General features: G+C 59.0%; 2 protein-coding genes across 2 annotated transcripts; both read right to left on the bottom strand.

Moving 5' to 3' along the window:
- Positions 1–2,264: 2,264 nt before the first annotated feature.
- LOC138850720 (aldo-keto reductase family 7 member A3-like) lies at positions 2,265–12,270 on the bottom strand. The gene is made up of 7 exons (XM_070079211.2): positions 11,937–12,270; positions 9,875–10,062; positions 9,616–9,720; positions 8,852–8,948; positions 8,493–8,595; positions 7,842–7,971; positions 2,265–4,908 (listed from the first exon to the last, which is right to left on the bottom strand). The coding sequence occupies exons 1-7, from the start codon at positions 12,148–12,150 to the stop codon at positions 4,747–4,749; spliced, it is 999 nt and encodes a 332-aa protein (XP_069935312.1). The 5' UTR covers positions 12,151–12,270; the 3' UTR covers positions 2,265–4,746.
- A 3,997-nt stretch (positions 12,271–16,267) lies between these two features.
- Positions 16,268–22,896, bottom strand: LOC100352937 (aflatoxin B1 aldehyde reductase member 4). The gene is made up of 7 exons (XM_017346514.4): positions 22,543–22,896; positions 20,518–20,705; positions 20,265–20,369; positions 19,549–19,645; positions 19,194–19,293; positions 18,580–18,709; positions 16,268–17,394 (listed from the first exon to the last, which is right to left on the bottom strand). The coding sequence occupies exons 1-7, from the start codon at positions 22,856–22,858 to the stop codon at positions 17,233–17,235; spliced, it is 1,098 nt and encodes a 365-aa protein (XP_017202003.4). The 5' UTR covers positions 22,859–22,896; the 3' UTR covers positions 16,268–17,232.
- Positions 22,897–22,900: the final 4 nt, after the last annotated feature.

The following is a 22,900-nucleotide window of genomic DNA, read 5'->3' as shown; positions in this document are numbered from 1 at the left end:
TGCTTAGATGCTAAGCATGGCCTTACCTACTACGGCCATCTGGGGGAGTGAACCAGCGGATGGAAGATTCTCTCTCTCTCCTCTCTCTGTAACTCTGCCTTTCAAATAAATAAAATAAATCTTGGAAAAAAAAAAAAAACCTTAAACATTTAGTTACGGAGCCCGACACGCGTGCCTTCCCGTAGCTCCTGAAAGGTGTTCAGAACGTGACTTGAGACGCTGGCCGTGCTCACCACCCCCGTCTCCAGGAACCAGCAGCCCAGAACGGACCCTGAGCCAGCGCCTCAGCCCAGGGGCCCTCCCTCCAGCTCCACCCCTTTCCCTTCTCACTCTCCTGCTCCGGAGGTGGGGGGGTGCCCTGGGGAGACCCTGCTGGAATCTGGTCTCATTTGTGATGGTGCTGGGGCCACCCATGCTGCTCCCGAGGGCGGGAGCTCCTTCTCTGCCTGAGTGAGTGGCCAAGCCCCCGGGACCGGCCAGAGAGCAGGGCAGCAGGTGGTTTCAGCATGGCGGCCTCCCCTGGGGGTCCCTGCCACACGTGGCCGCTGGCCCTTCCACCTCCCGCCCTGGGTTAAAGCGGCACGAGGCCTCCGCAGAAGCTGAGCAGATGCTGGTGCCGTGTGTTTGAACTTTCCAGGCCCCAGAACCGGGAGCCAGCATGAACCTCTCGTCATAGATGACCCATCTCACGGCCACGCCTCAGCAGCGGCAAACAAACCCCGCTGGCAGTCCGCATTGGCACCAGGCATGTGAGCGAAAACATTCCCCAGGGAGCTGGGCTCTCACTGTAAGATGGTCTTTCAATATCAGGGCGCGGAGTGGCCTTCCCCACTGGGCACTGCCCACAGGGATTCAGCAGCTAAATGCTGCTGCTTCTCTCTCTGTTTTTGAACAGCTTTGGGGCCAGCATCGTGGTGCAGTGTGTTAACCTGCAGCCTGTGACACCAGCAACCCATAATGCAGTGCTACTTTGGGTCCTGGCAGCTCCACTCCTGCTCCAACCTCCTGAAACAGCCTGGGAGCACAACGGATGATGGCACAGGTACCTGGGCCCCGCCAGCCATGGGGGAGACCAGGAGGGAGCTGCAGGGTCCTGGCTCTGTCTGGCTCTTGGGGCTGTTTTTGGGAGTAAACCAGTGGATGGAAGGTCTATCTTTGTCTTTTTCTCTCTGTCATTTTTTTTTTTCAAATAATAAATCTTAAAATAAATAAATAAAACATAACACATACAAGTGGTCAGGTCACTAGTGATTTTTTTACAAAAACAATTAAAAATTCGAAACAGCAGGGCTGGCGCTGTGGCGTAGCAGGTAAAAGCTACTGTTTGCGGTTCGAGTCCCGACCGCTCCATTTCCAACCAGCTCTCTGCTATGGCCTGGGAAAGCAGTAGAAGATGGCCCAAGTCCTTGGGCCCCTGCCCTGGCATGGGAGACCCAGAGGAAGCTCCTGACTCCTGGCTTCGGATCAGCACAGCTCAGACCGTTGTGGCCAACTGGGGAGTGAACCATCTGATGGAAGACCTTTCTCTCTCTCTCTCTCTACCTCTCCTTCTCTATGTAACTTTGACTTTCAAATAACTAAATAAACCTTTAAATCTTTAAATAAATCTTCCACTGCTTTCCCAGGCTGTAGCAGAGAGCTGGATGGGAAGAGGAGCAGCCGGGTCTCGAACTGGCGCCCACATGGGATGCCGGCACTGCAGGCCAGGGTGTTAACCCACTGCACCACAGCGCCGGCCCCTCCACTTTTTGTCTGTTATGAATGATGCTGCTGTGGACATTCCTGGAAGCCTCGATGTGGATACAAGTTTTCACTTTTCTGGACTAAATGCAGGAGGAGCGGCCTGGTGGGCCACACGACCTCTGTGCTTAATCTGGGAGAAGCTGCCAGCCTGCTCCCCCACGGCCCTTCTGGGCCACTTTCCCACCAGCAGGGTGGGAAGGCCCAAGTTCTGCAGATCCTCAGCGGCACTGTCTCCTTTCCCCTAGCCGTCCTAGTAGGTGTGGTTTGAACTGCTTTCTCCTGCTGAGTCATTGTGATCTTGGGCTTTCCCTCAGAGTAATGCCTTGAGCAGCTCCTGCCGTGTGTGTGTGTGTGTGTGTGTGTGTGTGTGTGTGTGTGTATGTGTCTCCTTGGAGAAAGGTCTGTTCTGGTCCTTGGCCCATTGTTCAACTGTTTGTATATGTTACTGTTGTAAGTGTGTTACCGGAGAAATTGCAGGGTTCTTGTCTTCGCGCAAGAAAGAATTCAGGCGTGAGACAGAGTAGTGGGAGGTAAAATAGCAAAGTTTGTTAGGGTAGGGACATCCGTAAGGACGGATGGGCACCTCTCCAGACAGGACCTGAGAGAGTGCCCAGTCGCTCAGAGTGGGAGGAGGGGAGTGAGGTTACATGGTTGAGTGGCGAGAGTACACCTGACCAGGCCAGGCAGGCAGAGAGGCAGAGGGCTGAGCGCACAGTCCGGTTGAGGCCGGGGGGTGGGGGTGGGGGGTGGGGGGTGGGGTGTTTAAGGAGATGGGTCTTTGTCTTGACACATCTCCTCCTGAAACAAAGGATTTTACGGCTGTAAATATTAAGAAGCTCCTGTCTGAGTTTTCCCCTGAAGGTATCAGACAGGAGGAAGCCTAGCTGGCGCCACCCTGGGTTCAGAGGAAGGGTGAGCAGGGCCCCCTAGAGAATGGGGATCCGGAGCAGGGTGTTTGAAATGCAGACACTAGACTGCATCTGGGAGATTGTGGAAGATTTGTCAGGCAGAAGGGGCGGGGCTCCCACCTGGCAGGTTATCAGGTAGAAGGGGGCAGGGCAGGATGCGAATGCTGGGCTGCCCCTGAAACGTTATCGGGATAACTTTGAGATGTAGATGCATATGCTGGACGTAGAAGTCTTCTCCGGAGGCCTTTGTCACACACACATAAGCTCATACCTAACTTCCTGCCCAACAGTTCAAGGGCGAGGAGTGCCCAGGGTTTACTCCTTTGGGCAATGAGGGAGCACGGCGGAGGCTCACGTCCTTGTTCCATCACTTAGTGTCCGCTGCTTCTCATTTTTCTTTCCTTGTTTGGGCTCTTGGTGTCTCAGCTAAGAAGCCACTGTGTAGCCCAAGGTCATGGAGATTCACTCCTATGCTTTCCCCTTACAGTTTTAGAATTGTAGCCCTTCCACTTGGGGGCTCAGTCCGTCTGGAGTTCATCTGGGCGACTGGTCTGAGCAAGGCTTCCATCCTGCAGCTTCTGCGTGAGGACACCCAGCTGGCCCAGCTCTGCGCGAGGAGGACGATTCTGCCCCCACCCAGTGGACGTGATGCCCGCCTCCAGAATCAACTCACGGGACGCGTGCAGAGGAGTTTCAGGACCCTGCCTGCCCCTGAGTTACCTCTGTCCTTGTGCCCACACCACACTGTCACCACTGTAGCTCTCTAGCAAGTCCCAAATCAGGAGACACCAGCCTTCCAACTTGCTTTTTCCACATCACTGTGCTACTCGGGGTCCCTGGAATTTCCAGGTGAGTCTTGGGATGAGTTCGTTGCAGAACTTCTCTAAGAGAAAAGCTGGCAAGGATTTTTTTAAGGGTTGTATCAACGGGGGCCACTTCATCGAATTAAGCCACTCAGCTGCAGGAGGTGCACCGCTCATACCGGGGACTTCGGCTACAGATGAAACAGGAGGGCCACCTCCTTCTCTCTCTCTCTCTTTCTCTCTCTCTCTCTTTCATTTTTTAAATATTCCTTTATTTATTTGAAACAGTTACAGAGAGGCAGAGGCAGAGAGAGTGAGAGATCTTTCATCCCCTGGTTCACTCCCAAGTGGCTGCCACGACTGGAGCTGGGCTGACCGAGGCCAGGAGCCTCTGAGATCAGAGTTTTATAAATTCATGACAGGGTCTGGATTTCCAAGTGAGCCCCTTTAGAATTTCAAGAGACAGCTCCAAGTGCTGGCTGCCTGCACTGCTGCCCTCAATATGTACTTGAAGCCTCATCCCAGCCCAGGTCTGGAGGGAGTCTAAGCAGGGAGATGTGGAGGATGGGCAAACAGCCACCAGCAGGCCTGGGCCTCTACCCCCAGCCTCCAGGGACTGGCAGAGGCCATGGGACCCGGCTGCCTGTGCCCCACCCCAAGCGAAGGAGGCCAGGGCCCAGGCCGAGTCTTACCGAGGGCAGGACAGGGGCTTCAGCTGGGTGAGACTGAAGCCAGGGCAGAGACAGGGACAGTGACAAAGGGGCCAGGCCTCCTGAGGGGCCTTGTCCTTGCTGGTGACGCTCACGGGGACTCGTCCCCGAGGTCCCATTTCTAAGGACCCAGCGAGGCTCCTGAGGGAGACACCCTGCGGCCGGGGAGGACTGAGGGCCCGCAGCCACTGCTGAGCGGTCAGCCTGGAGCTGGCACCAGGACCAGGAGACCTGGGGACCCCTCCCACCGCGTCTGCCCTTTCAGACCCAGCGCCTGGCTCAGCCCCCGCTCAGGCCCAGGGCGGGCTGGGGACGAGTTGCAAGCAGCAGAGGAGATGAGGTTGGGGTTCACCTGGGCAGGCTGCACCAGGGAAGGGCCCGCCTCACTCAGCAGGCAAAGCTTGTGCAGGATCGGCCTTGGCCGCCCGCACTGCGAAGGCACAGGCCCAGGCCGGAGCCTGGAGGGGGCACATGGATCCCGAGGGTCTGGAGGCCTCATCTAAGGCAGAGACTGGCGGGGGGGCGGGGGGGGGGCAGAGAAGGCGTTCAGATAAGGGCCATGGCAGCTGAGCCGCGAGTGGCCTAGCGGAAGTAGTTGGGGCAGTCGTGGGCAACCAGGTGCCAGGCTCGCTCGAAGGCCTCCACGACGGCCGGCTCCAGGGGCCCTTCCTCCACGGCTGCCAGGTTCTGCTCCAGCTGCGCCAGGCTGGACATGCCCAGGATGACCGCGTCCCCGTGGGCGCCCTGCAAGGGGGACACAGACGTCAGCTCAGTGCACACCGGGGCTGCCATCACCCCCATGGCCCAGCCAGCTGCCCGCCCCGCCGTGGGGTCCGGGTTTGGTCACTCCCTGTAGTGCCAGAAAGGACTCAAGGAGCCGGGGGCGGCTGTGTCTTTGTGACTCTGTGGCTGTGTCCTTGCCCGGGTGCCACCCTGCTCGCCCAGAGCCCAGCTCTGCCACCCAGCAGCTGTGCAAACGTGGCTTGGTTCTTTCTTCTTTTTCTTCTTCTTCTTCTTCTTTTTTTTTTTTTTTTTTTTTATTTGACAGAGTAATAGACAGTGGGAGAGAGAGACAGAGAGAAAGGTCTTTCCTCTGTTGGTTCACTCCCCAAATGGCCGTCACAGCCGGCACTGGGCCAATCTAAAGCCAGGAGCCAGGTAGCTCCTCCTGGTTGCCCACACTGGTGCAGGGGCCCAAGCACTTGGGCCATCTTCCACTGACTTCCTGGGCCACAGCAGAGAGCTGGACTGGAAGAGGAGCAGCTGAGACCAGAACTGGCGCCCATATGGGATGCCGGTGCCGTAGGCAGAGGATCAACCAAGTGTGCCACGGTGCCGGCCCCGTGGCTTGTTTTTTTTTTTTTTTTTTTTTTTGACAGGCAGAGTGGACAGTGAGAGAGAGAGACAGAGAGAAAGGTCTTCATTTTTTTTCTGTTGGTTCACCTCTCAATGGCCGCGCAGCCAGCGCGCTGCGGCCGGCGCGCCGCGCTAATCCAATGGCAGGAGCCAGGTACTTCTCCTGGTCTCCCATGGGGTGCAGGGCCCAAGCTCTTGGGCCATCTTCCACTGCACTCCCTGGCCACAGCAGAGAGCTGGCCTGGAAGAGGGGCAACTGGGACAGAATCCGGCGCCCCGACCGGGACTAGAACCCGGTGTGCCGGCGCCGCAAGGCAGAGGATTAGCCTAGTGAGCCGCGGCGCCGGCCGACTTGGTTCTTTAACCTCTCTGATACTCACTCTTCTCTATTTTCAGAGTGCTTATGAGTGTGAAAAGTCATGAAAAGCCCCTACTATATATACATGGAGGTGAGGAAGGAGGTCATGGAAAAAGGAATTTGAAGATAAGTTTAGGGACTGGCGAACCACGGGTTAACACCCTGGCCTAAAGTGCCGGCATCCCATATGGGCGCTGGTTCTAGTCCCTGCTGCTCCTCTTCCAGTCCAGCTCTCTGCTGTGGCCTGGGATAGTGGTGGAGATGGCCCAGGTCCTTGGGCCACCGTGCTCACGTGGGAGACCCGGAAGAAGCTCCTGGCTCCTGGCTTCGGATCGGTGCAGCTCCAGCCATTGTGGCCATCTGGGGAGTGGACCAGCGGATGGAAGACCTCTCTCTCTCTCTGTCTCTACCTTCCTCTGTAACTCTTTCAAATAAATAAAATAAATCTTTTAAAAAATAAAACTTAATTGAAATCCACGCCTAGTTTTTCATAATGTGCATTGTCCATGAACTGCTGGAAGACTCCTGGTATTTATGTTTCAAAATGTTTGCACCTATGGCCGCTGGTTCAAGCCCCAGCTGCTTGACTTCTGATCCAGCTCTCTGTTATGGCCTGGGAAAGCAGTAGAAGACGACCCAAGTCCTTGGGCCCCTGCACCCACATGGGAAACCCAGAAGAAGCTCCTGGCTCCTGGCTTCAGATTGGCCCAGCTCTGATCATAGTGGCCATCTGGAGTGAACCAGCAGATGGAAGACTTCTCTCTTTCTATCTCTCTCTCTCTCTCTCTGCCTCTTCTTCTCTCTCTGTGTAACTCTGACTTTCAAATAAATAAATAAATCTTTAAAAAAAATTTTACGCATCAAGTAGACTTATGTTTTAATTCCATTTTCCTAATTATTATTATTTGAGAAATCAAGAACCAGAGTGACAGACTGGCAGAGATGGCTCCCATCCAACGGTTCACTCCCCTAAGGCCCGCAACAGCCAGGAGGTGGGAACACAATCCAGGTCTCCCATGCGGGTGGCAGGGATCCAACTACCTCAGCCTTTGTTGCTGCCTCCCAGGGTCTGCCTTAGCAAGAACAGGGGTCAGGATCAGAGCTGGGAGTGGTGCCCAGGTGCTCTGAAGGAGAGCTCCGGCCCCTTAGTGGAAACCTCAGTGCCATTTCTCTCCACACATTTGGAAGCAGCCTCCTTGTGGCATGTCCTCTGAAAGTCCTAGGCTGATGGTGGAAAAATGGTTTCACCAGGAAGACTGGGGACAGCAGGAGAGAGAACCACAGCTCCCAGCAGAGGAGTGAGACTGATGGGTTTTGCAGTTAAAGCTGTGTTAACATTGTAATCCCTTTATTAGCTGTGTGCACTTGAGCTTCCGCATCCACAGCATTGGGAGATCATACTCATGAGGCCGAAGTCATAGCTAACTTAATGTTCATAAAAACTTTATTACAAACCTTGGCACCCACCCGGGAACAAAGAACATCTGAAAAAGACTTAATTTAGGGGCCGGAGCTGTGACTTTGTGGGGAAAGCCTCCACCTGCAGTGCCGGCAACCCATATGGGAACAGGTGTGAGCCCCGTCTGCTCCACTTCTGATCCAGCTCCTTGCTAATGTGCATGGACATTAGCAGAAGGTCCAAGTGCTTTGGCCCCTGCACCCAAGTGGGAGGCATGAAAGATGCTCCAGGATCCTGGGTTTGGATCAACCCAGCTCCGGCCGTTGTGGCCATTTAGGGAGTGAACCTGTGGATAGAGACCTCTCCCTCTCTTTCTCTCTGTCTTTGCCTCAACTCCCTGTAACTCTGCCTTTCAATCAATAAATACAGCTTTAAAACAAAACAAAACAAAACAACTTAAGATAACACAGTGGAAAACAAGAAATTTCACAAGAAGACAAACTCTAGCAGTCCCCTCTGGCCCCCTAGAGGAGCGGACGCTGGGGCCCAGGGCAGCGCGCTTACCTGCAGCTGGGAGTGGTGGTACATCCAGCGCAGGGCGGCCGAGGTCATGCTGGGGGCACTGCTGCCATACGCAGCCTGCAGGGCCTTCTCCACCAGGGCGATGCCCTTGAAGTGCTCCTCCTTCCAGTAGCTGGGCGGGTGGGGACAGGCACAGGGGTCAGACCCACGGGGGTGGCACTGGGGGCCAGGGCCAGAGAGCCAGGCAGCCAGCAGTCCCCGCCCACCCTGCTGCACAGAGGGGCGTGTCCCCTCCACATCAGCCTCCCCAGAGGCCCCGATGACATCTCTGCTCCTGAGAATCACGCACCTGCCCCCATCTGACCCAGGGCCACCATGGAGCAGAGACAGGGCCGGCCCAGGCTCCTGAGCCTCCAGCCCTGGTTCTGTCTTTCCTGCCCGGCAGGTGACTTCTCAGGGCAGAGCTAGGACGTGGAAGACCACGTGGGCCCAGGACCCCCACTCCTCACAGAGGCCCCAGAGCAGAGGAAACCCCACTGAGGCTGTGGCAGAAGTAACGCAGGCTGTAAGAGATTCCAACCCCCCCCCCCCCGCCCCGAAGCAGCCTGGCAAATGTGCTTCTCCCCTCCAACATTCCAACAACTGCCCCTCTCCCAACCCCCACCACCCTGCACAAAGACAGCCCCAGCTCACCGATTCCTGTTGATCTCAGCCCACTTATTCCCAAAGAAGCGGCCCACCGGCTTTATTTCTGCATCCTGGTCCTCATACTTGTACCTGCCCGTCAGCAGGCCCCCTGCAGGAAGGCTGCTATCAGAACCCTGGACCAGAGTCCTCCCAGAGGCTGCCAGACCCCTCTGGGCCCTGGACCACAGGTGGGGAGCCCCAGGGTTGGAGGAAGGCCACAGGAGGGAGCAAGCTGCCTGCCCCTCCTCCCATGGCCCCCCTTGCTTCCCAGGCCCTGGCTGGGTGTCCCCCGGGGCAGGAGCAGCAGAGACAGAGCAGGGCCTGGGCTCCCACCCCAGGAGGGCTGTCCCCAGGGGGATGCATACCAGCCAAAGGGTTGTAGGCATAGAACCTCATCCCAAAGTGCCTGAGGCAGGGGAACAGCTCCTTCTCCACCTGGCGGGTGGTGGCGTTGTACATGCCCTGGGGGAGAGGCACCAGCTGTAGGGGGGCCCACAGTACCCTGTGGGACCCTCCGTTCAGTCCTTACCATCCTAGCACATCAACCATCAGGGATGTGGCATATACTTACGGGGTGCGTATGTCTAAGGAGAATTCCTTCATTCAACCTCAGTGCTAGGCACCCTCTGGCTCAGTACCAGAGACCCCACAGCCTAAAGTCCATGTCCCTCCAATAATAACTTAGAGCAAGGCAGACAGTAAACAGGTGCAACCGTGGAAAGAGGCCATCCGTGTACAGTGGGAAGTTCTGGGCCCAAGCCTGGCGCTCACCGCGTGGAGGACAATCATTTGTTGACTGAGGGAGGGGGAGGTCAGGGTGGGGCCTGAGAGCCATGGGGAAAGCTTCCCAGGGAGGAGCCACCTGGGTGAGACCTGAGCGCTCCTCCCAGGGAGGGGAGCACCGTGCCAGGCTGCAGTGGGAAGCCAAGCGGGGAAGGCAGGCACCTAGTGCACACCCGAGCTTGGGGGGAGCAGGTGCCTGGGCCCAGCTGGGGAGCTAGGACGTGTGCCAGTGCCAGCGCCACCTGGGATCTGTTCATGGAGGGATCGGAGTGCAGGGGCTGTCCATAGGGCGCAGGATCCCAGGAGAGCAGAACCCTGCAGCCCCGGTCCACAGCGCAGCCCTCACCTGGTACACGGTGGGCTGGATCCAGCCGTGGCTCCTGCACAGGGTGCAGATCTCGGCTACCTGCCAGGCGGCGTAGTTGGAGAGACCCAGCTCCACAAACTTGCCCTGCGGGGAGAGGCCGCGGTCAGAACCAGTGCTGCCCAGGAGACCAGGAAGGGGCACGCGGGACGTGCCGTGCCTCCTGGTTGCTCCCTCTCCCGGTGGTTTCACGACGAGAAGAGGGGCAGAGTCCGTGTCTGGAGCTGTGGGCCGCCCTCACCTCCTGGTGCAGCTGGTGGCAGGCGCGCAGCGTCTCCTCCACGGGTGTGGTGTGGTCAGGCAAGTGTAGATAGAAGAGGTCCACGCGGGGGCACTGCAGCCGCTTCAGCGACGTCTCCAGCTGGGACCGGATGGTGTCAAGATTCAGCGTCCTCCCGTCCAGTGGAAGGGCCTTGGTGGCGATTTTCACTGTGAGGAAACACACATGAGGCTCAGGCCAGTTTCCCAAACATCGGACGGGGTGCAGTGGAACCATGGAGAGAGTCCTGCGGCACATCTCAGCTCTGCCTTCCCCAGCTCCAGGGCCTTGAACTTGTTTCTTATTCTCTCTGAGCCCCCATCCTCTCACCTGGAATGTAGGCGTGGAAATGGCTCTGACTGTAGGGAGCTCTTGACTTTTTTTTTTTTTAAAGAATTATTTTATTTATTTGAAAGACAGAATTACAGAGAGAGGTAGAGAGAGAGATGGCCGCAACGGCTGGAGCTGCGCCGATCTGAAACCAGGAGCCAGGAGCTTCCTCCGGGTCTCCCACACGGGTGCAGGGGCCCAAGCACTTGGGCCATCTTCTATTGCTTTCCCAGGCCATAGCAGAGGGGAGCTCTTGACTCTTTATCAGTACCCGGATGCTTCCTGGGGAGCATGGTGGGCCAGGGCCTGGCCGAGGGACTGCAGGAGGGACACTTGCCCTGTCTTTGAGGGCTCATGGTGCAAAGGTGGCCCCAGGGTCCGGGATGCAGGGAAGTCACAAGGGGCTGGAGGAACCGAGTGCACAGACCCCGAAGGCTGGCCTGGGAGCTCCGGAAGCTTTGCTTAGAATGCCATCCCATTCCAAAGGGAAGGCTGAGGCTGCCATCTGCTGAGGGGCGAGCTCAGTTGACAGCATGGGGTCATGGGCAAAAGCCAGGGGCCATAACACCGGGTGTGGGCGAGCTTTCGACAGGGAGAAAACCGGTTTGAATACTCATTTGGGACACTTCCATGTCACCCCTCCCCTTCCGGATCGGGACACTTCCATGTCACCCCTTCCGGATCGGACTGTGAGCACTTTGACCCTGGGATCAGCAATGCAGAACGATTTGGATAAGGACACAAGCAAACAAAACAAAAAAATCCCACAAGGGTAACCTGAAATCCGATGACCCAGGGGCTAGAAGGGGGACGCTGGGGGTCCTTGCAGGGCTGCATTTGTCTGATCTGTGACTCAGGGGTGGGACTCCACCAGGCAAAGCCTCCGCATCCTGCCAACGCATAGCACCGCCACAGCTGACACTCCTGAGGTCCCTCTGTGCCGGCCAGGCAGGGTCAGCACCTCCACAGTCTCTGATCCAGGAGGAGTGCCCCAGCCCCCCTAAGTGGCTTGTGACTCTCCAGCACATGGCAGAACCTCAGTGCCTTTGCACACCCAGAGCCACTGCCTGGATGTCCCCGTTCCCTCTTACTCCTGGGTAAGCTTCTGCCCCCTCTTTAAGGACACCGTTCCCTTGTCTGACCACAGCCTTCTGCACTCCCCTGGGGAAAGGCTCCCTCCTGGGCACCTGGATCTGGGCTTGCAGGACGGTGGACTTGGCTCCTGCAGCCTGCGGACGCTGTTTGCTCCCCACTGCTCAGGGGCCACCATGGCTCTCACGCTGGAGGCGCTGCCCGTCCAACAGGGCACTGGAACAAAGTCGAGGGTCTGGGCGAGGCTGGCCTGGGCCACGGAAGAAGATCTCCCCCAGACTCCCCCGTCTGATGGGGGCTGTGCAAACCGGAGCCGGGACGGGAAGGGCAGGGTCAGGGGCATCTGCGGTGCTGGGGCCAGCGTCCAGCGTTTTCAGTGCCCCTACGAAGGGGGCCTGGCCTAGGGGCTCCAGGACAGACCAGGGTTGGATTGAAGCTGGCAGGTGGGTCCTGGGCAGTTTTCCCGCAGGGGAAAAGGGAGGCAGGGAGCAAGGACTCAATACCGTCTAGGGACCCGGGACGGGATGAGCGCGGGCGCCCCAGCGCTGCTGATGTGGGCCGGGTCGGCGCCCCACGCGGCGGGAACGGCGGCTCTCGGGGGGACGTCAGGGGCAGCCCTTACCTTTGCAGTCGCCGCCGCCCAGCCCGAGCCCCAGGCCGCCCAGGATGGTCTCGGACTGGCCGTCCGCGTAGACGAAGGCCGTGTCTATCTCGTTGTGGCCGCGCTCCAGGAAGGCTCGCACCGACGCGGCGCTGGCGGGGGCGTCCATGCGGCTCCCCATCTGCATGGCGCCCAGCACGGTGGCCGGCCGGCGCTGCTTCACCGGACAGGACATGCTGGCGGCGGCGGCGGCTGAGGACTGAGATCGCTCTGGCGCAGCTCACAGCGGGCGGCGGCCAGAGGCTCGGACACTTGTGGCGCCCAGTTTGACTGCGGAGGGAGCAGCGGGCAGAAGAGGGCGGAGCGAGGGGCGGGGTCAGAGCAGGAGAGCCGTGGTAGGGGGCGTGGCGAGAGCGCGGTGAGGGGGCGGAGGCGTGGGGAGCGGGAGGAGAAGCGGGCGGGGTCGGGGGCTTGGCGAGGGCGCGGAGAATCAGGCGGGGCCGCGGCGAGCTCGCGGCTGATGGTGGCGGGGTCGGAGGCGTGGTGAGAGTCCGGTGTAGAGGGCGGGGCCGTGGCGCTTGGCGTGTGGAGGGGGCGGGGTCGGAGGCGTGGTGAGGGCGCGGTGAAGGGGCGGAGGCGCGGCGAGAGGGTGGAGAATCGGGCGGGGCGTGGCGAGCTCGCGGCTGGAGGGGGCGAGGGCGGGGGCGTGGCGAGAGCATGGTGAAGTGGGGGGGGTCGGAGGCGAGGCGAGAGCTCGATGAAGTGGGCGGGGCGGGGGCGTGGCGAGAGGGTGGAGACTCGGGCGGGGCGTGACGAGCTTGCGGCTGGAGGGGCGAGGGCGGGGGCGTGGCGAGAGCATGGTGAAGTGGGGGGGGTCGGAGGCGAGGCGAGAGCTCGATGAAGTGGGCGGGGCGGGGGCGTGGCGAGAGGGTGGAGAATCGGGCGGGGCGTGGCGAGCTCGCGGCTGGAGGGGGCGAGGGCGGGGGCGTGGCGAGAGCTCGATGAAGTGGGCGGGGGCGGGGGCGTGGCGAGTGAGTAAAAATACACTTTTAAGAAACCTGTAGATTCAAAGTGTAATCACAAGAGAAATGAGGACGTATTTTGAGCCGAATTAAAATGAAAACATGACAATTCGCATTTAGTGAGATGCAGCTACGAAAGTATTGAGGGAAATTTACTTCAATACTTAGTGAACATACCTGAAATCAGGGCTCCAAATTTCCGGGTTTTTTTTCAGACTTCCATTTTAAGAAATCAGGAAGCTGGGTCAGCTCTGTGGCATAGTGGCGGCTAAAGCCCCTGCCTCTGGCACCAGCATCCCACGTGAGCTCAGGTTCGAGTCCCGGCTGCTCTACTTCCGGATCCAGCTTCCTGTTAATGCGCCCGGGGAAAGCAGAGGAGGATGGCCCAAGTGCTTGGGCTCCTGCACGTTTGTGGATGAAGCTCCTGGCTCCTGGCTTCAGATCAGCCCAGCAGCCATTTGGGGAGTGAACCAGCAGATGTTAGATCTCTCTCTCTCTCTAACTCTGCCTTTCAAATAAATAATTTATTTTAAAAAATAAAAACAATTTAAAAGGACCTGCATTATGCATTTTGTAAATGGATAACTTGATTCAGAAAGGGACAAGATGGGGCCGGTGCTGTGGCGTAGTAGGCTAGGCCTCTGCCTACAGTGCCAGCATCCCATATGGACGCCAGTTGGAGTCCTGGCTGCTCCTCTTCTGATCCAGTTCTCTGCTACGGCCTGAGAAAGCAGGGGACAATGGACCAAGTGCTCGGGCCGCTGCCACCTACTTGGGAGACCGGGAAGAAGCTCCTGGCTCCTGGCTTTGGTTGGGCGCAGCTCCAGCCATTGCAGCGGTTTGGGGAGTGAACCAGTGGATGGAAGATCTCTGTCTCTGCCTCTCTCTGTCTATAACTCTGCTTCTCAAATAAATAAACCTCTTTTAAAAGGGGGGGGGCAAGACAGGAGGGCATCTGCTGAGTGGCTCAGCTGCTGCGTGGGATGCCTGCATCTTGCACAGTGCCTGGGCTCCTGTTCCGCTGCTCCAGCCTCCATTCAAGCTTCCTGGTAATGCACACCCCCTCGGGGGGCAGCAGGTAATGGGTTAACAACTTGGGTTCCTCCACCCTCGTGGGAAGCCGGGACTGAGTTCTTGGCTTCCAGATGTGGCCTGGCCCAGCCCTGGCTCTTGTGGGCAACTGGGGGTGAAATAGTTAGAAACCTCTGTCTGTGGGCCTCTCCGCTTTTCAAGCGAATAATAATTTCACAAATAACACTAAAGGAAAACAATATGACATTGAAGACAAAACCTGAAGCAGCAAACAGTCCACACCAATTTTCAAAGAAAAATGTAATCTCGTTGACATCCTGGTTGGAGAGGACTTGTGATCGACAGCAGAAGCACAGCCCAGCAGGTTATACGGCTCCGGACAACCACTGTAACGGCGAGCACGTTTCTGCTCAGTGGGCGCCCGAACTGGTGCAGCCAGGTCAGCGGCAGAGAAAGGCGGAGCTGCCACTGGAACTGTGGCACAGGGGAGCAGGGAGCCCCTCCAGGGACTGTCCCCAGAGGTGAAACTTGGCTTTGCCAGTGCAGCCCTGAAGACAAACCACAACAAAGCAATGACCACCAACAGCTGGAAGTGGCCCAAAGCAAAAACCAGGGGCCCGGCTCTGCGGTGCGGCGGCGTGAGCGGCCACTCATGACAGCAGCGTCTCCTATCAAGTGCTGGTTTAAGTCCCGGCTGCTGTTTTCCCTCCAGCCTCCTGCTGATGCACCTGGGAAGGCAGTGGATGGTCCAAGTGCTTGGGCTCCTGCACCCCCGAGGGAGACCCGGATGCACTCCCTGGCTACCGGCTTCAGCCTCACCTTGACTTGGCTGTTGTGGCCGTTTGAAGAATGAACCAGCAGGTGGACGATGTCTCTGTCTCTCCCATGTTCTTGCTGATGCTCTTTCAAATAAATAAATAAAAAAACAGGCAAAAGCAAAAGCTGGCCAACCAAGAGTGGCCACAGTTTTGTAGGAGGCTGAAGGCATTTTGTTTGTTGACATTCTGGAAGACCAAAGAATGATAACAACTGATCATGAGCACGTTTGAGAGTTGCACAAAGCTTTAATAGAAAAACACCCAAGAAAGCCACTCGAGCCCTTCCCAACCATAATGATGCTGCTCACTCCTGTCATCAAACAGGCCAATTTTAAAAAATATATTTATTTGAAAGTCAGAGCTACAGAGGAGAGGCACACACACACACACACACACACAGAGAGAGAGAGAGAGAGAGAGAGAGGTCTTCCATCCTGGTTCACTCCCCAAATGGCTGCAGGGGGCCGGGCTGGGCCAGGCTGAAGCTTGAAACCAGGAGCTTCCTCCAGGTCTCCCATGTGGGTGCAGGGGCCAAGCACTTGGGCCATTCTCCACTGCCTTCCCAGGCCACAGCAGAGAGCTAAATCAGAAGTGGAGCAGCTGGGACTCGAACCAGCACCCATATGGGATGCCGGCACTGCAGGCGGCAGCTTTACCCACTATGTCACAGCGCCGGCCCCAAACAAGGGCAACTCTGTGAGAATTTCTGCAGGAGGTCACTAGGCAGCCACCTCGCAGTGTTGATGAGGCAGCTGCTGACTTCTTGTTTTCTGATCTTTTTTTAATTTTTTATTTTTTGACAGGCAGAGTGGACAGTGAGAGAGAGAGAGAGAGAGAGAGAGAAAGGTCTTCCTTTTGCCATTGGTTCACCCTCCAATGGCTGCTGCGGCCAGTGCACCGCGCTGATCCGAAGGCAGGAGCCAGGTGCTTCTCCTGGTCTCCCATGGGGTGCAGGGCCCAAGCACTTGGGCCATCCTCCACTGCACTCCCGGGCCACAGCAGAGAGCTGGCCTGGAAGAGGGGCAACCGGGACAGAATCCGGCGCCCCGACCGGGACTAGAACCCGGTGTGCCGGCGCCGCAAGGCGGAGGATTAGCCTAGTGAGCCGCAGCGCTGGCATTTTTGATCTTAATGCTTGTAAGGTGCATCCGTTTTCCTTCAGTTCATCAGATAAACGAGCCTGCACGGGCCTGGCTTCAACCCCGGACGCTCCGCTCTTTAGGCATGAACTAGGTGGCTTGCAGGCCCGGCGCTGCCTACGAGTGTTTGGACCTTGATGCAGCTGAGTTGTGAAACAAAGTTCTTGTTTCTTATCATTTACTCCCAGTTCCCACAGGCTGCTTTAACTCCTCCGTATACATAACTTATGTCTATTTCTATTGGTAGTAACACTTGGGAAGTAAAACATAAACAGCTTACTCTCTGTCCATCATTTTTTTTTTTAAAGCCACTCTGATATAGGATTCAGGGATACCACAGGTGTCTTTAAAAGAAACGAAAATTTTATTTATTTGAGAGGCAGAGTTACAAAGAGAGAGAAAGGCAGAGAGAGAAAGGTCTTCCATCTGCTGGTTCACGCCCCAAATGGCTGCCACAGCCAGGGCTGGGCCAATCCAAAGCCAGGAACAAGAAGCTTCTTCTGGGTCTCACACATGAGTGCAGGGGCCCAAGGATGTGGGTCATCTTCCACTGCTCTCCCAGGCCACAGCAGAGAGCTGGATCAGAAGTGGAGCAGCCGGGACTCAAACCAGCGCCCACATGGGATGCCGGCACTGCAGGCAGCGGCTTTACCTTGGACCTGGCTGCTTGTGCCCCACCCCAAGCGAAGGAGGCCAGGGCCCAGGCCGAGTCTTACGGAGGGCAGGACAGGGGCTTCAGCTGGGTGAGACTGAAGCCAGGGCCGAGACAGGGACAGTGACAAAGGGGCCAGGCCTCCTGAGGGGCCTTGTCCTTGCTGGTGACGCTCACGGGGACTCGTCCCCGAGGTCCCATTTCTAAGGACCCAGCGAGGCTCCTGAGGGAGACACCCTGCGGCCGGGGAGGACTGAGGGCCCGCAGCCACTGCTGAGCGGTCAGCCTGGAGCCGGCACCGGGACCAGGAGACCTGGGGACCCCTCCCACCGCGTCTGCCCTTTCAGACCCAGCGCCTGGCTCAGCCCCCGCTCAGGCCCAGGGCGGGCTGGGGACGAGTTGCAAGCAGCAGAGGAGACGAGGTTGGGGTTCACCCGGGCAGGCTGCACCAGGGAAGGGCCCGCCTCACTCAGCAGGCAAAGCTTGTGCAGGATCGGCCTTGGCCGCCCGCACTGCGAAGGCACAGGCCCAGGCGGGGGCCTGGAGAGGGAGTGCATGGACCCCGAGGGTCTGGAGGCCTCAGCTAAGGCAGAGACTGGCGGGGGGCGGAGAAGGCGTTCAGATAAGGGCCATGGCAGCTGAGCCGCGAGTGGCCTAGCGGAAGTAGTTGGGGCAGTCGTGGGCAACCAGGTGCCAGGCTCGCTCGAAGGCCTCCACGACGGCCGGCTCCAGGGGCCCTTCCTCCACGGCTGCCAGGTTCTGCTCCAGCTGCGCCAGGCTGGACATGCCCAGGATGACCGCGTCCCCGTGGGCGCCCTGCAAGGGGGACACAGACGTCAGCTCAGTGCACACCGGGGCTGCCGTCACCCCCACGGCCCAGCCAGCTGCCCGCCCCGCCGTGGGGTCCGGGTTTGGTCACTCCCTGTAGTGCCAGAAAGGACTCAAGGAGCCGGGGGCGGCTGTGTCTTTGTGACTCTGTGGCTGTGTCCTTGCCCGGGTGCCACCCTGCTCGCCCAGAGCCCAGCTCTGCCACCCAGCAGCTGTGCAAACGCGGCTTGGTTCTTTAACCTCTCCTGGACTCCCTCTTCTCTATTTTCAGAGTGCTATGGGCGTGAAAAGTCAGGCAAAGCTCTCGGCTTCCATACGGAGCCCCATTGTACATGAGGGCGCTGCAGGGAGGTCATGGAACAGGGTTGGAAGAAAAGTCTATCTGGTACAGAACAATTCTGAGTTCCATGCATAGAAGTTTTATGGAACACATGTTGGAGAGTCTTATTATGCACAGCTTTAAATAATTTTTGCACCATATAAACTTATCTTCTCAGTCCATTTTCTATGAATTTTTTAAATTGTTATCTGAGAAACAGAGAGGCTTTCCACAGGGTGGCTCATTCTCCAGACGCTACAGTAGGAAGGGCTGGGCTGGGGCCGGATCCAGGAGGAGGGAACTCAACCCAGGTCTGCTTCGTGGGTGGCAGGGAGCCAATGGCCAGAGCTACCCTAGCTACTTCCAAGGTGTGCGTGGGTGGGAAGCCAGTTGAGGACCCCATGCTGGGACAGAACCCCCCCCCCCCAGCCCTTGGCTGTGAATGAGCTTCTCAACCCGCTAAGCTAGACACCTGCTCCTCCATGTGTATATGGAAGTACCCTCATGTGTGGCAGGTACTTTGTGACAGTCCAAGCCAGATGCTGGAGACGGGTTTAACCAGGACGACCAGGGACTCTGAGACACAGAAATCTCAGCTCCCAGCAAGGACCCTAATGGATTACATAGTTAAATGCATGGCAAATTCCTCATCAACGAAACTGGGACAGCCATTCTTCCTAAAAACTAGGTAATTACTGCATCCATGTCTGCAAAAGCCTTATTCCAACACCTGGCACTTAGATGGGAAAAAATAACAAGGGAAAGGGTACCCACGAGAGCTAGAAGAAAGTGTAGTTTCAGATGAAGCCATCCCCTAGAGGAGCGGACGCTGGGGCCCAGGGCAGCGCGCTTACCTGCAGCTGGGAGTGGTGGTACATCCAGCGCAGGGCGGCCGAGGTCATGCTGGGGGCGCTGCTGCCATACGCAGCCTGCAGGGCCTTCTCCACCAGGGCAATGCCCTTGAAGTGCTCCTCCTTCCAGTAGCTGGGCGGGTGGGGACAGGCACAGGGGTCAGACCCACGGGGGTGGCACTGGGGGCCAGAGCCAGAGAGCCAGGCGGCCAGCAGTCCCGCCTACCCTGCTGCACAGAGGGGCGTGTCCCCTCCACATCAGCCTCCCCAGAGGCCCCGATGACATCTCTGCTCCTGAGAATCACGCACCTGCCCCCATCTGACCCAGGGCCACCAGGGAGCAGAGACAGGGCCGGCCCAGGCTCCTGAGCCTCCAGCCCTGGTTCTGTCTTTCCTGCCCGGCAGGTGACTTCTCAGGGCAGAGCTAGGACGTGGAAGACCACGTGGGCCCAGGACCCCCACTCCTCACAGAGGCCCCAGAGCAGAGGAAACCCCACCTGCTATTATTGGAGTAATCAAGATGCAGGTGCAGGAGGTAAGGGAGCCCCGGGACAGCTAGGCAGCGCCCCCCCCCCCCCCCCCCCCCCCCCCCGTGCACAGAGACAGCCCCAGCTCACCGATTCCTGTAGGTCTCTGCCCAGTTATTCCCAAAGAAGCGGCCCTCTGGCTTTTTTGCATCCTGGTCCTCATACTTGTACCTGCCCGTCAGCAGGCCCCCTGCAGGAAAGCTGCTGTCAGACCCCTGGCCCAGAGCCCTCCCACAGGCGGCCAGACCCCTCAGGGCTCTGGACCACAGGTGGGGAGCCCCATGGTTGGAGGGAGGCCACAGAAGACAGCGAGCTGCCTGCCCCTCCTCCCATGGCCCCCCTTGCTTCCCAGGCCCTGGCTGGGTGTCCCCCGGGCAGGAGCAGCAGAGACAGAGCAGGGCCTGGGCTCCCACCCCAGGAGGGCTGTCCCCAGCGGGACTCGTACCAGCCAAAGGGTTGTAGGCGTAGAACCTCATCCCAAAGTGCCTGAGGCAGGGGAACAGCTCCTTCTCCACCTGGCGGGTGGTGGCGTTGTACATGCCCTGGGGGAGAGGCACAGGCTGCAGGGGGGGCACCCGGGCAAGGGATGCGACCTCTGCCTCTTTTCAGACTCTCAGCCCAGGACTCAGCAGTATCTCCAGCCTCTCTGGTGGTAGTAGCAGGTGGGGATACAGTGTTGGGCCCATGAGGGGAACCAGGCCGGACCACCATTCCAGAAACCTCTGTGGGTACCCACCAGGTGCTGGACACTGGATTTGCAACCAGGAGAAGGATGGCAAGTTCTCTGTCTCTATGAGATGTTACAGTTTAAAAAACTGACAAGATGATGGAATATTGCAATCAAATAGGTTCTGGATCAGCGCAGGTGCTCAAACGTTCTCACTGGGGGGAATCAGATGAGGTTCGGAAGTGGAGGCTCCTGGGGGCCGGGGGCAGACTGCTCCAGGAAGGACCACATCATGTGAGCCCTCAGCACTGTGCCCAGGGTGGGTGGAGACACATGGCTCAGGCCGAAGGGCAAAGCCACATGGGGGAGGAGCAGTCAGGTGCCATCTGGGCAGGCAGGGAACCAGGCGAGGAGCTGGGCTGGCATCCTTAGGCTTGCACAGGAGATGGGCGCACCGGGGTGATGAGAACCCAGGCTCCGTGCGCGGCCCTCACCTGGTACACGGTGGGCTGGATCCAGCCGTGGTTCTTGCACAGGGTGTAGATTTCGGCCACCTGCCAGGCGGCGTAGTTGGAGAGACCCAGCTCCACGAACTTGCCCTGCGGGGAGAGGCCGCGGTCAGAACCAGTGCTGTCCAGGAGACCAGGAAGGGGCACACGGGCCGTGCCGTGCCTCCTGGTTGCTCCCTCTCCCGGTGGTTTCACGACGAGAAGAGGGGCAGAGTCTGGAGCTGTGGGCCGCCCTCACCTCCTGGTGCAGCTGGTGGCAGGCGCGCAGCGTCTCCTCCACGGGGGTGCCGTGGTCGGGCGCGTGCAGATAGAAGAGGTCCACGCGGGGGCACTGCAGCCGCTTCAGCGACGTCTCCAGCTGGGACCGGACGCTGTCGGGCTTCAGCGATTTCCCATCCCAGGGGTTGGCTTTGGTGGCGATTTTCACTTGGAGGAAGAACAGAAAACAGACTTAGAAGAGCTGCTCCCACCCCACGTCACCTTGGTGAACCACCATGAACCCTGAGCCTCTCAATTCCCTGTTTGTAAGATGCTCTCTCACAGAGGGGTCACAGGATTCAATAACGTCTGAAGTCAGCTTTCAGTGTTTGCTTCTGTGACAGTCACTGTCAAGGTCACCAGACTGCTGGCTAGGCCAGGCCTTGTAATACAGACCGAGGGTGCAGAGGTGCCATGGATACAGAGATCTGAGGGTTCCCAGGGCCCCCGATCCGGAGGGGCAGGTGCTGAAGCAGCCCAGGCCAGGCCCAGCCTGTGAGTCCGGGGCCGTTTCTCTGGGGAGGCTCCCCAGGCTGAGTTCCCGGCCTACAAGGAAGGGTGGGAGGTGCATTGCCCTGTGTGGGACACGTGCAAAGCCAGAGACAGACACAGCTGGGAGGCTCCCGTTCTGCGTTCCAACGGCATGAATTCCAGGGCAGAGCGTGGTGGAACATGACCGAGGAGGGGGCGCAGACTCGACCCCCACGGGTTCTCCATCTGGATGTCTTGCACAGGGCTGTCACGGGTCCACGGTCAGCTACACTCAGTCCGGCTGCGGCGTGGGGCAAAGACTCAAGTGGGCAGCCCTGGAAACATTTAGGGAAGAAACCCAGCCTTTGGAAAGGGGCCCCGGCAGCCCTGAGTCTGAGGGTGGGGCAAGGAGAGCCCCGCCTCCCCGCCAGACTCACTGATGGGTGCCCACACAGCACATCCGCTGTGTTCTGCCACCCAAGCAGCTTGGAAGTGAGTTAATTTAACACAGTTCCTGCCCCCGAGAAGAATGCCAGCAACAAAGCCAACCCTGCAGGCCAGAGGGGTGCAAGTTCCATGCTCCCCCTCCCCCACACCCCCGTGCACTCATCCTGCGTGTGAACTTTGCTGCGGGTCTGATCTGAGGACTTTGGCCCAGCCTGGCCCTGGCCTCGAAGAAGGAAGCAGGGAAAGACCAGAAAAGAAAAACCAATTCAGACACGCAATCTTCAGTCTCAGGGAGAGGCCAGGCGAACCGGACAGAGCGTGGACCGGGGAGGCAGGGGCCCACCCGTGCCTGCAGCCGTGCACCTGGGCAGAGCTCCTCACTGGACTGGACGGGAGGGAGGACAGGGTGTGCCCTAAGGCGCTGCCAATGGCACCAGGCTCTGGCCACCGCGTTCCCCTCCCGGGCTGTGCGGGGTCACTGGCTGTCCTCACACCTCACTCTGCTCGTCCAAGCTGAGTTCCTGCGCGGCCACTGAACTTCCGCCTCTAGCCCCCCCTTTCCCAGGTGCTCCTGCAGGAAGCTACTATCAGCGCCGGGTGCCCTGCGCCACCCCCAGGCCCCCCAGTGTGCTCCCGGGGGGCCTCTGAGCTCCCTGGAGTGGTCAGCCACTCTCTGGTCTACAGCCCCAGCACAGAAGGGACAGAAAGGCCTCTCCCCCCTCTCCCACATCTCCTATTCCCCCAGGGCAACCCTGCAGTTGCCAAAGATTCTGCCAACTGAGGGGACAGTCTAGGGCGGGAAAAGCCTGCTTGGGGAGCAAGGAGATGGAGCCCGGGGTGGGGGCTGGCTATGGGCGCCCGGCAGGGTTGGAGGCTCCGAGTGCGCCCCCGGAAGGTGGGAGATGCGGAGAAGAGTCGGGGCCAGCCCAGGTGTCCGGGGCGGGACGTGCCTGCCCAGCCCGGGGTTCCTAGAGATGCGGGGTGAGTGGGTGGGTGGGGGCAGGTGGCGTGCACTCTGGGTCCGCGTCCTGCTGGGCGGAATCAGCTCTGCCCGGCCGGCGCAGGGGTCATCGGGGACCACCGTTACCTCTGCAGCCGCTGCCGCCCAGCCCGAGCCCCAGGCCGCCCAGGATGCTCTCAGACTGGCCGTCGCCGTACATGAAGGCCGTGTCCAGCTCGCTGTTGCCACGCTCCACGAAGGCGCTCACGGCCACGGCGCTGGCGGGGGCGTCCATGCGGCGACCCATCTCCATGGTGCCCAGCACCGTGGCGGGCCGAGCCCGGGCTCCCGAAGCTGCCTGCAGCGGTCGGGACATGGCTGCAGTGCAAGGATCCAGCGCCCCAGAGCCTCGAGCGCAGGTGACCGCGGCGCGGGCCACGGCGCGAGACCCTGCACGCAGCATGGGGACTGCGCTTGCGCAGGGGGCGTCTCGGGTCCCGCCCAC

Source organism: Oryctolagus cuniculus, chromosome 7 (assembly GCF_051225735.1).
Source record: "Oryctolagus cuniculus isolate XC-2025 breed Fujian yellow rabbit chromosome 7, ASM5122573v1, whole genome shotgun sequence".
Classification (NCBI taxonomy): domain Eukaryota; kingdom Metazoa; phylum Chordata; class Mammalia; order Lagomorpha; family Leporidae; genus Oryctolagus; species Oryctolagus cuniculus.
The sequence above is the reverse complement of the archived record's forward strand: the minus strand, read 5'-3'. Positions and strand labels throughout refer to the sequence as shown.

Excerpts from the sequence above, each read along its gene's own strand:
- LOC138850720 (XM_070079211.2), bottom strand. The coding sequence starts at position 12,150 with ATGTCCTGTCCGGTGAAGCAGCGCCGGCCGGCCACCGTGCTGGGCGCC. Across the intron at positions 7,972-8,492 it reads GCTGAGATCAACAGGAATCG|CTACTGGAAGGAGGAGCACT; the intron begins GTGAGCTGGGGC and ends CCACCCGCCCAG. Across the intron at positions 4,909-7,841 it reads ACCACCACTCCCAGCTGCAG|GGCGCCCACGGGGACGCGGT; the intron begins GTAAGCGCGCTG and ends TCCCCCTTGCAG.
- LOC100352937 (XM_017346514.4), bottom strand. The coding sequence starts at position 22,858 with ATGCTGCGTGCAGGGTCTCGCGCCGTGGCCCGCGCCGCGGTCACCTGC. Across the intron at positions 20,706-22,542 it reads GGGCGGCAGCGGCTGCAGAG|TGAAAATCGCCACCAAAGCC; the intron begins GTAACGGTGGTC and ends TCTTCCTCCAAG. Across the intron at positions 18,710-19,193 it reads GCAGAGACCTACAGGAATCG|CTACTGGAAGGAGGAGCACT; the intron begins GTGAGCTGGGGC and ends CCACCCGCCCAG.